Genomic DNA, 12791 nt, shown 5'->3' with positions numbered 1-12791 from the left:
TTTTTTTTCCTTAAACTGAATACTAGAAGACCATTGACTGATTCTAGTCACCTTTTTCCTATACTACAATGCCACCACACTTAGTAACCTCCTGGTATGAAGCCACACAAATTAAAGAAAATAACAGTTAAGAGGAAGAATAATTTGAAGCAGTATCAACAGGTCTAAGAGTTTTATAGCCTGAAACATAATGTTTAAACTTAACTATTTCTAGAGGTATACCATTTACATACAGACACTGTCTGTAATGCCTACAAGAAACAATGTGGCATTTCAAGAAACACACTTACCGTCGGTTTCTGAAGCTTGGATCTATCATCCTGCAAAAGAAAAAAACAAGTAAGAAACATTTAGACAAAATCTGAAAGCATTAAAAACAAAATCAAACCCACACCATTTATCACTTAATTCAGCTTGCAATTCATTCTGTTAATGTGTAGGTATGTTTTCCTAGGTAAAAACAGACTTGCAAGATAACAGATGTCAGTGATTAATTTTGAGCTAATATAAACAAGATCACTTCCTTAAATAATACTTCTCAGTATGCAACAAAGAAGTGAAACCTGAGTGTCCAACAAATTTCATTATTTTTTGTGCCCATGTTTTTGCCTTTGCTTTTTCTCTAGAGAGTGCATAACCTTATCTTATACATTGATTGCAATCATTAATTCTACCTAGTGTAGTTGTTATTATCAGGCAAAGCCAACTTACTAGTTGCGGTCCAATGTCCACTGGACCAAAGGTCCCAAATTCTATGAATCTTTCATAAACTCAAAGTTCTACTTGGCACAGTCACATTCATTACAAAAAAGCCCAGTAGTTTATAAACCTGTCAATGCTGTACTTGTACCTTAAACTACCAAGCTGTTTTCATATCAAGTGAAAACAGGCACTTGCCAAACAAGGAAGAATGGGACTGACAGCCAGGTTAAGAACAACATTAGTGGCATCAGAAATAGATGGCAAGCCTGCAAAAGCCACAAATGTACATCAGAGTTGAAACACTTCTTATCAGGACAAGCTACACTATCAAGAGACAACCTGAGACAAGCAAGACTGAGAAACTTACTGTGAAATAGGCTATTCAAGATAGTGATTTTTAGCCCAAAGGTAAGACAAAACACACACGAAACAAGAGGAAGAGGCAGGAATGGGCAGTAAAGCAGAGCAGATGGGCAAACTAGCAGCCGGAACCTCTAAACAGTGGTTTTCAACTGGCAAGGTACAGGAGACTTTAACTATGGCCTAGCAGAAGGAAGCCAAGGCAGCAACTCTACAGCTAGAACAAAATCCTTCAAAACTTGAGACAGCAGAAAGGTGCTTGTTAGAAGTACAGGAAATGGTATGGACAGGGTAGAAAAGAGAAAGTGACAGATGATCCAGTTGGAACTGATCACAAAAAGCCCTAACAACTTCAGGTAGGAAACCCTGGTACAGCTAAAAATGGCAGAAGACAGGGGGGAAGATAGAGCAACAAACTAGAAATACAAAGCTTATAACAACCATTTTCTAAACATAAATATGAAGAGCCAGGATTGCACTTTTAGATCCAGATGGAAGCCTAGCAGATACATATTTACAATGGTGAAAGCATGAAAGTGATTGTTAAGTAGTCACTGCATACTGACACGAGAAAAGGTCTAGACATTCTGGCATACTACCTTCAGGGGTTACAGAGTTTCATTATAAAGCTCACAGGTACACCAAAAATTATTCCAATTCAGTTTATTCAAGATGTAAGCTGTAAGACAATTTAAATCACCAAAAAATTGTCCATGCTTATGCTACACTAATTAAATTCCTTCACATTGGGGGAACTATCTCAAACCTAGGTCCATCCACAAATAGTAGGATTGGCATCCAGCCAAACTAGTAGTTCTTCTTGATTTTAAAGTAATCACCAGACAAGTAACTAGATACAAAAACAGTATAGTAACACAAAAGTAAGGACACTCTCATATACTCACAGGATGAAGTTCCCCAACAATAAAGGATTCTGACATTGTCCTTGCATCTGTGGAATGGCCAACATCTTCAAAGTTCTCAGTAGCATCTCCTCCAGCTTGCTCCCTAAGGACCTCTTCACCTCCTGGGTGCTGCAATTTTTAATGAGTTAGAATTTGTTACTGAAACACATTTCACATTCTAGAAGAGGAAATTCTGCAATTTACATTTCTACATTTTTTTTAAAAAGCAAAATCAGCTGCTAGACTTTCTAGAGCAAACGTAAGCTTTTCTGAACAGCTAGAGATCTTTACGTACTCTCTGAAACCAAAACCAAGGAAGCTAAGTCTTCATTTCATTGGCAAAGAAGCCATTAGAGGCAARAGTTTCCTTGCAACTAAAGCATTTAGAATGTTGTGTGGAATCAGCCTGTATTTTAACAGCCCAACTATTATCTGAAGTTACATCTTGCTTTTTCCCTTCTGCAGGAAATGGGTATTTTAATCCAAGTAATGCTTCATACAGCAGAAGGATAAAAGCCAAAAGGTATAAGTTGCAGCAAGAACATTCCAAGAAGATAAATCAAAAAATCTTTCACAAGAAGCGCAATCAAGCACTGGCAAAACAAGCTGGCAAGAAGGCCACCTGACCTTCTAGTTAATCCTGGTTTGAGCTGGGGGTTGAGCCAGATAACCTCAAGGGTCCTTTCCAAAACAAATTATGTTACAAAAATCAAATAAGCTACTTACTTTGGAAATGTTTAAGCACAACTGAAAGCTTATTCAAGACCCTAGAATAGTATTTTGGTTTTCATAGACTATGGGATCCTAAAACCACATTGCTGATAAAAGCCCTAAGATGCAGAGAAGTCATCTCCCAGTATTCTCTAATACCTYAATCCATCACCATTCCCTTAACATAAAACCCCATTCTCCATTAACTTTTATTCTTCCTCAAGATGCACCACTGTGGGGATTTCATGAAGTTCCCCATTTCTATCTACGAAATAACTCTGCCTGTGTATACTGCAAGATCTATCACATCTTCCAGTCCAGTGTATTTCCTCAGCTCCAAGTTACTCATTCATGTAACAGGTAAGTAACATGTCATAAAAATTCACCACTCAACTTTCAAGTAGGAAAGTACTACATAAACACTGGGAATGATTATGTAAGCAAGCTGAAAGTACTTACTAGTACTGCCTTGGATTAAGCTGACCATGGAATAGATACTAACACTTTATCAGTGGCAGAGGAGATAAAAGGCTTTGGAGTCTCAATTCAATTTTTAATGCTTCTGACTACAGGATACAAAATAATGAAAAATAAGCAAAATTTCTACTATTTAGGGTAATCATGCCTGGAATATAGCTGACCAGAAAGCCTACAGATTAAAGAAATGGCATAAACATTTCTACTAGTCTAGGCAATTCAGCTTAGCATTTATCTCCTATTAATGTCCTATCAAAGCTTCTCTTCTGACAAAAACAGTTCTTGCTGATATAGATGAAGTAAACTATTACTATGAGTTTCCAGCAGTACCAGAACTGCAAAATTTGAGCCTTCACATTAAAGGCAGACATTTATTTTAACCGATTAAGGAAGTTGAAGAGAAAAAAAAACCACGCACAAAACCCCCAACACAACACTTTCTAAAGAGCCAAGATACCACAGTTATTAGGGTAAGGGATCCCTACCATGACTAAGCAAAAGCAAGATTAAGCAACTGATAAAGAGATTAGACACAGCAGCTGCGCCAAAAAAAGGTTAAAAGAGTACAACCAGAGCAAAGATTATGAAAACAATCTGCAAATATGGCATGCTTACCAAAATCCTGTCCTTGAATCCATTTTGGTATGTATTTAGGAAAAGRACTGGACAAAAGTTGAGGGAAAACTCAAATTCARTGCCTTGAAATGGCACTTAAGAAGCTGAACTTGGGTCTAACCAGTATTCCCAGACATTGCCTCAACTAAATCTTCGTAGAATTTCTTCAGCAATGTGGGTGTGGATTTTTTAATACCATGCTAAAGCATTGTGTCCCCCAAAATAGAAAAATATATGCACCAAGTTCAGCAGAAAAGGTGGCACAACGCTTAACAAACAAGGTACCAACAAGCAGCAAAAGGCCCCAAAGTCACACTACCCATAAAGCACCAGGAGATAAGCAGTATGTAAACTCATGCATTGCACTGAAACTAAACCCCACTCATACAGGCGCATAAAATACCAGTTACTTCAGCAAGTCATCAAGATTACAGGATTTACACTAGTTCACAAAAAAAATTCACCATCCAGCCAAACAAGTGGATATCTACCAATGTAAATCTACCTATATTAAAATTACTTCACAGAGTACTTAAACAAATGGCTTGCAGGTTCCCAGCCACTGAATGATCATGTACTAACTTGTGTTCCCAAATCCCTCCCTTGTGCCAATACAAAGCAATCACGTAGCTACATGGGCAGCACCACTGAGGCACTCCAGCTTCCCTCTGCAGAACTAGTTTTTACGTTAATTAGCAACAGATCCCTCTGCCTATAAAACCACACTAGTGGCAAAACTCTGACTGCAACCAACCCTCTCTACCAACCCTTTGACCAACTATCACAGAGCAGCTGAAGTAGACAAATTCACCCAGACTTCTGCCAGTACAGCTGGAAAACTGGCATATTTTTTTATGACATGAGCAAGGCTAATTGCAGAGAATCACACACAGAATTCCAAACTTAAACCATCTACCAGATAATATGAATAGCCTACTAGACATTGATAGAAGTACTTTGAAACTAAACACTTTGCTTTTAGATGCCACCTCTGCTTAACAACATGAATTTACAAACCCTCAGTAAACAACTGATACATAATACATGCAATTAATTAAAAGATTTCACCTCCCCTAATGAAAGAGAGCAACTGTAATGTCTCACACAAAGGGCAAGAACTGACTTTTCTATCAAAAGATGAGCATCTTTCATGGTTGGATGACTTTCCCAAGGCTTGTTTATACAAGGCCTTTGTTCATGATTCTGCCTGGTAAACAAAGCCTGCTACCAGAACCGCTACTTTAATGAAAATACCCTGGAACTGGAAAGCCCACAAGGCCACACAGATAGTGACTCCTAAACCAAAATCCTGTTGATAAAAGTAATTGAAGAGTTCTTGCAGGTAAAAATGGGGTTCAAGGGAAACGAAAAAGCTTTTGAGGATAAATTAAGATAGTCTAGCTTGTTCCTAGGACATTCCCAATATAATAAATAATCTAAGTTACATGCATAACAGATAGCATACACAGAGCCAGCACTACAGAGCACAGACTAATTCCTAACAGCAGCACATTAGAAAGTTTTAGATAAGGCAAATAAGAAGTTAATCTTGCTACTCCCATCTGGGTCAAAAGTCCAGCTTACCTCATCCTGAACACCACCTTCCCCCCCCCCCCCCCCCCCCAACCTTGCTACAGTCATGCAGATTTCTCAATGTCATAGTTCAAGACTCTATTAAAGCATAACCACCTTAGTTTGAAACTCTCTGCCCTCTGCCTTCCTACAGCAGAGGAAAGAAATCTTGGGTCCAATTTAACTTTCAGGGAGATCAGCAAAGATCTCCATTAATGGCAGTCTTATAAACTCACATTTCACTTTCTGCATTAGAGGAATGAAAAGCAGAAAGGGGGCAGCGACAGAGCAAGGAACACCCAGAGAACCTCAGCTTTATTATGCAAGACAGATAGGCAAATGCTTGCTTATTTCAATACCATTTTCATGTTGTCTGGAAAGAGTCCTCCAAATTACTTCTATCACCTATTTAAGTTCCAGGACAGAAATTGTCTGCTCATGTAAAACATCAGGAGCCTCGGAAAGAAGATCTCTCTCTGAGAATGTATTTTTGAAAACTATGATTAGGCTTTTAGATGAAGTGCAAAAGAAATAGCCAGTCACTGGGTGCCTCCCCCAATTTCAGCTGGGATAGAGTTCCCTTTTCTTCTTGGTGGCTGGTACAGTGCTGTGCTTTGGATTCAGTACAAGAATAATGTTGATAATACACTGATGCTGCAGCTGCTGCTAAGCAGCACTTACCCTAATACAAGGACTTCTCAGTGTCCCATGCTCTGCCAGAAAAAGGGTGCACAAGAAGGCAGGAAGAAGCACAGCTGATCTGAACTGGCCAAAGGGGTATTCCATACCACACAACCTCATGCCCARTATACAAACTGGGGGGAGTTGGCTAGGAGCTGCAGCTCACTGCTTGGCAATGGGCTGGGAATGGGTTAGCATCTGGTTTTGTCTCCCTTTCTATTGCAATTATTATATTTTATTTTATTTCAGTTATTAAACAGTTCTTATCTCAACCCACACATTTTATCTTTTTCCCCTGACTCCCTTCCCCATCCCACCAAGCAGCTGGGGGAAGCAATGAGCAAAGGGCCACAGGGCACTGAGGTTAAACCACAACAGTGCCCATTTCCTCACTTACAAAACAGTTACAGCTTGCAGAGTTTCACATAAAAGTGCCAAGAAGTGCTTTCTCAAAACACTTTCAAATTCTCCTACAAGCTTCATCAGAGCTTAAGGAACCATTAACACTGGGTTTAATCTTCAGACTGCAACGTGCTGCTGTAATAATTCCCATGGTTCCCTGGCAGACCCCAAAAGTGCCGATACAGGCAACTTTCAGTGCAAGCTGATCATGACTTTAATCATGGAGGGCATTATGCTGCTCTGCCACAATATCATCACACTGCATGAATTTAACTTATTGCCACATAGGGGAGAGAACGTTTTTCATCCTGACACAGTAAAACACTATTTGTTTTGAACTTTATTTGATCAGCATTACAAAACACATTTAGTGGGAGTTGTCTATTATAGGAAAAGTTTAGCAAAAGTGGTATGGAAGCACAAGTTCATACCTTATGGAGAAAAAGAAAATATTTACCAATAATGTTTTTGCTGAATTCTGAGACCACCAACAATTGAAGTAACCTAAACAAAGTCTGCATTAGATTAATATTAAATGCATACCATAGTTAGTTTCCAGAATTAGAAACTCCTCTCTGGTAGAGATGTTCCTATACATGTCAGCTCTTTTGCCTAGCTTAAAGAATCCAAACAAGTTCCTGAAAGAGCCTCACCACAACAGCAAGTAAATCAAGACACAGACCAATCATTTTTATAGGCTCAGCTACTGTTGTTTAGCACATTAGATTGATGTCAAAGCCCGACTAGAGGGATTATTTTATTAATATTATGGGGAAATACTACAGAGTATTGCCAATATACCTGTCCATTAATGATATTTAATGTTATTCATATATGTAATTATCTGCTCTACAGATATAGCCATGACATCCTGCTGTGTGTATATATGCATTTTTAGTAGCTATTCTCCTTTAAATTACATCGGACCTTATCCTGGTTTCAGCTGGGATACAGTTCATTGTCTTCTTAGTAGCTGGTACAATACAGTGCTTTGGATTTAGCATGAGAATAATGCTGTTTACGAATGATGTTTTGGTTGTGGCCAAGCAGTGCTTACCTATGTCAAGGATTTTTTAAATGCCCTATGCTCTACCAGTGAGGGAGCACAGCCAGGACAGCTGACCCAAACTGGCCAAAGGGATATTCCATACTACAGRAGGTCACACTCCATCCATAAACTGGGAGGAGTTAGCCATGAGCCACCTATCACTGCTCAGGAACAGGCTGGGCATCAGTGAGTGGTGAACACACATATGGGTGCACCATTAGTCTCTGCTGGGTTTTACTCTTCTCTCTCTCCTTATCCCTGCAATTACTGTTATTACATATACTTTATTTCAATTATTAAACGGTTCCTATAGTGACCTACAAGACTGACCTCTTCCTAATTCTTCTCCCTGTGCACAGGGCAGCAGGAGGAATGAGCCACTGTGTGGTACATTGGTACTCCCCAGGGTTAAGCCACAAGACCTAGGAAAAGGAAACTAGGAAAAGGTTTCCCAAACCTTCTACAACACAGGTTCAACAGCCTTTAATGACAGAGATAACATAAGTTTCCGGTTTCAAGAATAGTCTTTCTGCCCAAGACCTTTAAAATAATGGATTCCAGAAGCTGAATCTCTTGATTTCTTCTCCTAGGCTTGGAAAAACCAAAGAACATTCAGAGACGAATTAATAACAAGCTATTAATTTTCTCCAATATCTGCCACTAAAAAAAAAATAGAGAAGAGAAAGCAGTTGCTGGAATCTTCAGTAACCCCAAGGATAAAGTATCAAAGCACCCAACTGTTTCCTCCTTCAGCACTTGTTCTATATTTCATTTCTCTACATTTCAAAAGATCAAATTATCTTTTTCAAGCCTTTTCCTTTAGGAAGCCAAGCTAATATGGGTCACACCACGCAATGCCTCCACTCCTACTCAGCCCTGCCACTATCAACACATGCATGTCACCACCCCCAACCCATTCACTATCTAACTTCAATCAAGTGTTCAGAGAGGCTGATTGTTCCCCAAAACCAAACATGTTCCACTAAACATTTACAAGCTCCATGAAGACAGAACAGCTGGACAGAGGAAGTACACCCTTTAATTACTGTAATGGAGTGAAAAGCAGCACTACACTTTCACTTATTAAGCACAAGAGCATCCAAGCTGTCTTCAAGACTGAAACACAGTAAAGTTTTCCACTTCATCATTAATAAGAAAATATTTCTACGGATTAATGCAGTAGCTGAAAAGCTGGCTTATTGATTTAATAAATGGGACTGGTGAGCTCAGCTGCTGCTCCCATTTCCACACTCCTCAGTAAAATGATACTTATTTACCACTTGGGAAGGGCTTGAGTGAGGTGATGCTTAAGACGCGAATCCTTTTTAATACTACTGGGCATCAATTTCAGTGGCCCACATTTAATTCTTAAAACATGTTAAGCTTTTTTACTCCTGCATGGAGCTGCAGGAAATAAACTTGAGTTTAACCAATAATGCTATTGAAACAGCTAACATAATCCCCAGTTTGAGAAGGGTTTACTGTACTCTGGAAYGAACCTGCAAGATGCTAGCTCCAATTTCTCCTCAGCTGTCACATGTAAATGCCTCAGAGTGTCTGACAGCGTCAAAATAATTAGCATAACACTTGATAAGTCAACTAAGCACTAAAAGCATTCAAAACAAAGGTTGAAAAAAATGCCCTATGAAGTATCTTAATCAAAGAGTTCCATAACAAAAATTACCAATATAATGAATATTAAAATATCCAAAAACTTTCCCTAGGAGTCTACCTTCACTTAGATACTTCAGGTAACTATTTTCAACAATATCTCATTCATTATCACAAAGTCTTCAAAATATCAGCTCAAAACCAGCCATGTTCTATTAAAAGCTGTTAAATGTGAGGTTGAAGTCTGACTTACATGTACCACAGCGTCTCAAGACTTACGTGTACCCAGTAGTCCAAAACTCAACTATCTAAATACATACAAACAGAATTCTTCTGCTATGCTGCTGAATTATCAATGTTGTCCTGAAGGATGAAAATGAGATTTTTTTTTGAGAAATTTGCAAAACATGGCGCTTCTTAATAATTATTAATTTCACCACAAGTACTGAAGGAAGAGGCTGTGCAACTACTTAAAACTCAAAAACTCATTACAACCAAGTGGTTTTTTTCTTGTGTTAGGTTAGGTTTAGGGKTTTTTTTAAGGCATGGATCTTGTTTCCACCTCCTCAACCTGGATAACATGCAATACAATTATGTATCAATTAAAACTGATCAAATTTCCAAGAGCTAATTCAGTTTTGCAGACTACAACATGAAAAGTTGCATTCTCCTCCAGAGCTTCTATAATTACACTGGCTCTGCCTGCATAACCAAAAAGATGTCCATAACTAATGGATGAAGACAACCAGGGGCAGAGCTAGATGAAAAATAATGAAGGAAGAGTCAGTAGATCAGTTTCACAATCTGCCTTGCTGAAAAGCCAAACAATTTGTGCTGACACACAGCTTAAGAATGAAACACTACCTGTGTCAMCATTGCCTTTGAAAAATTGCTTGTCAACCCTCCTTTGCAAAATGCTCAATTTCTCCTTTGAATTGTGTTTACTAKCAGAAAAATCAAGACAAGGGCTACAGAACYACTGATGCTTGAAATCTGTCACGTCTCTACCYATCTACACTGTATTCATGAAAGAGTTCATGTAAGTCTACCATACACTTTTTAATTGAACACTAGGTTATCTTTAGGAAAAGTTTCTTCACAGAAGGGGTGATTAGACATTGGAATGGGCTGCCCAGGCATGTAGTAGAATCACCGTCCCTGGTGATTTTAAGGAAACGGACATGGAACTTAGTACCATGGTCTAGTAAACACAGTAAACACCTTTGTTTGGTCAAAGGTTACACTCAATCTCACATGTCTTTTCCAACTTAATCAATTCTGTGATTCTATCTTTGCAGAATGGGAATAACGGGAGCAAGGGAGAAAACTCAAAATACCTAAATCCCAGATCCATTTAATTCCTGAAAAAAAATCTGTGGTAGTTTTATTTCTGCATCTCTACAGAAGAATGTTTTAATCCAATAACTAAAATGTTTCTTCACCAACCATGACTATCAATGCTTTATAGCAACTGCTCACTGTCTGTCAGAGATCAGAAACATCAACTGCTAACTGGGGAAGAGAAAATAACAACAAAACAYAACCAAAGGGACTGATCTTGACTGTAGTGCTCTGCACCAGACTTTGCACTCATGCAGCTTTGCAGCACCATGCTGCATCCCTGCGCCAAGCAGATTAGGGCAGCAGTGAGAACACAAACCCTGGTGGAATGCTTCAGTTAATTTTCTGAGCCTGGCTGCCTCTACATAATGCCATGTCCTGCAAAAAAAAAAAAAAAAAAGACCACCCAGGTCTTAAGGCCACCCAAGATGCACTTATCTGGCAGATACCAACACAAACCACTCTGACCAAGAGGCTTTACCAAGGATAGGAYATAAGGAAGCATTTTTTACAGTGCCAGTAATGAGGCATTGGCACCTGTTGCCCACAGAAGCTGTGAATGCCCCATCCCTGGAGATGYCCAAGGGCAGGTTAGGTGGGGCTGGGAATAACCTAGAAGGTGTCTCTGCCCTTGGCAGGGAGGCTGGAATGAGATGAGCTTTAAGGCCTCTTCCAAACCAAACCATAAGTATTAGAGTAACTCCAAGACTTGTGATATTCTGCATGTTGTGATACTTTCCTTCCACTTTGTGAAGTTTCTTTCTTGTTCCGGAATGCAACACACGCTATAATAGTGTGAAGAGAGGATTTGCTGACCTTTTAGTTCATAAGATAATGTGGCTCTGGGTCCCAGCTGAGTCTTCACTTTTAATTCTGCTCTCAGTTGGCACACCACAGCAAGAAGCAGATGGATTCTGCCCCACTCTTGGTATCCAAGATTCACACAGACAGCCTGCCTGCCTAAGCCCTCCATACTAACTCCAGTTTTTGCTCCTTGTCCTCATTTACTAGAAACTCAAGATTCCAAGGTGAAAGTTTCAGGCGGGYGCGGGCAGCGAGCGAAAGACACGGCAGCGTGGCCGGCGCGCTCGGCACTCGCGGGTTTCTCCAGCCCGGGAAGCGCCCGGAGCCCGGGCCCGCCCGGGGCCGCCTGGCGGCTCTTCCTCCACGGCGCTATCGCACCGAGGGCGGCTCCGCCGTGCCGCACCCGCGGGCCGGGGCAGGCTGACGGGAGCCCGCCAGAGGCACGGCGCGGGGAGCCGAGAGCCGCCGGCGAGCCCGCCCCGCCCCGCCCCGCGAGGCTCCGGTGCCCTCAGCGTCCCGGCAACGCGAGCACCCACCTCGTCCAGAAACTTGGTGACATCGTAGATGCGGTGGTGGATGATGATCCAGGTGCTCTGGCTGTTGTTGTGCTTCTGCACCTCCTCCAGGCGGTAGTAGCGGCCCCGCCATGACTCTTTCCCGGTCTCGTTGGAGCCCACCATGTCCTGAGCTAYCCTATCCCGCACCGCACACGCCACRGACTGCGACCCTGTACGCCAGCCCGGGCCCSGCCGCAGGCCCTATCACCGCCCGCCGCCGCCCCGCCCCGCCGGCCCTGCCGGCCTCTCATTGGCGGAGRGAAATGTCACTCAAAGCAGATGGGCAGGCTAGTGGCGGCCGTGAGGGGCAGGGGCGGGACTTTGCCGTCGTGCCCCGCCCACTCCGCCGMCGCTCCGCCCTCCCACGTGATCCGCCGCTGTCGGGCGGGGCGGGGCGTGGCGGGCGGCGGTGCCGGGACAGTCCCCGTGGGGCTCGGTCACGCTGCTGTCGGTGCTGGGCTGCGGAGCTGCAGCTTTTCTCTTGCTCCTTCCAGTATTTGCCAACTTTGGCAGCGGCGGGCTGTGGGGCTGCTGGTATGCGCGGCGACGAGCTGATCGCTAACTTGCAACGTAGAGCCACATTGCAATCTTTTGGGTAGGAAGGGACCTTTTAGATCATCTAGTTCCAATTCTCYTGCCATGGAGACGCTAGACAAKGTTGTTCAAAGTCCGATCCAGCCTGGCCTTGAACACTTCCAKTACAAGAAAGACAAGGAAYTGCTGGAGARTGTGCAGCGCAGGGCCACAAAGATGTTTGGGAGTCTTATGAGGCACAGCGTCTCTTATGCGGAGAGACTTCGGGAGCTGTGAGACTCTTTTCAGTGAGACAGGACGAGGAGCAATGGCCATAAACTAAAAAACAGAAGCGTCACCCTAACACGAGGAAGATCTTTAAATTGAGAGTGGCAGAGATGGGCTGGTCGGGGCTGCCTAGGGAGGTSGTGGAGTCTCCCTCTCTGGGGACATTCCAAACCGACCCGTCCGTGTTCCTGTGAAACCCGCTCC

The 12791-nt window shown here is 41.9% G+C and overlaps 1 protein-coding gene across 1 annotated transcript; it reads right to left on the bottom strand.

Moving 5' to 3' along the window:
- Positions 1-236: 236 nt before the first annotated feature.
- On the bottom strand, positions 237-11964 carry LOC130573868 (cytochrome b5). The gene is made up of 3 exons (XM_057366649.1): positions 11766-11964; positions 1968-2096; positions 237-320 (listed from the first exon to the last, which is right to left on the bottom strand). Exons 1-3 carry the CDS (start codon positions 11907-11909, stop codon positions 252-254), a joined length of 342 nt encoding a protein of 113 aa, XP_057222632.1. The 5' UTR covers positions 11910-11964; the 3' UTR covers positions 237-251.
- Between the last annotated feature and the right edge of the window lie 827 nt (positions 11965-12791).

This window comes from Malurus melanocephalus, unplaced genomic scaffold, assembly GCF_030028575.1.
Source record: "Malurus melanocephalus ecotype Western Australia unplaced genomic scaffold, MMel_1.1 scaffold_69, whole genome shotgun sequence".
Lineage (NCBI taxonomy): Eukaryota > Metazoa > Chordata > Aves > Passeriformes > Maluridae > Malurus > Malurus melanocephalus.
This window is presented reverse-complemented; position numbering and strand designations above follow the sequence as displayed.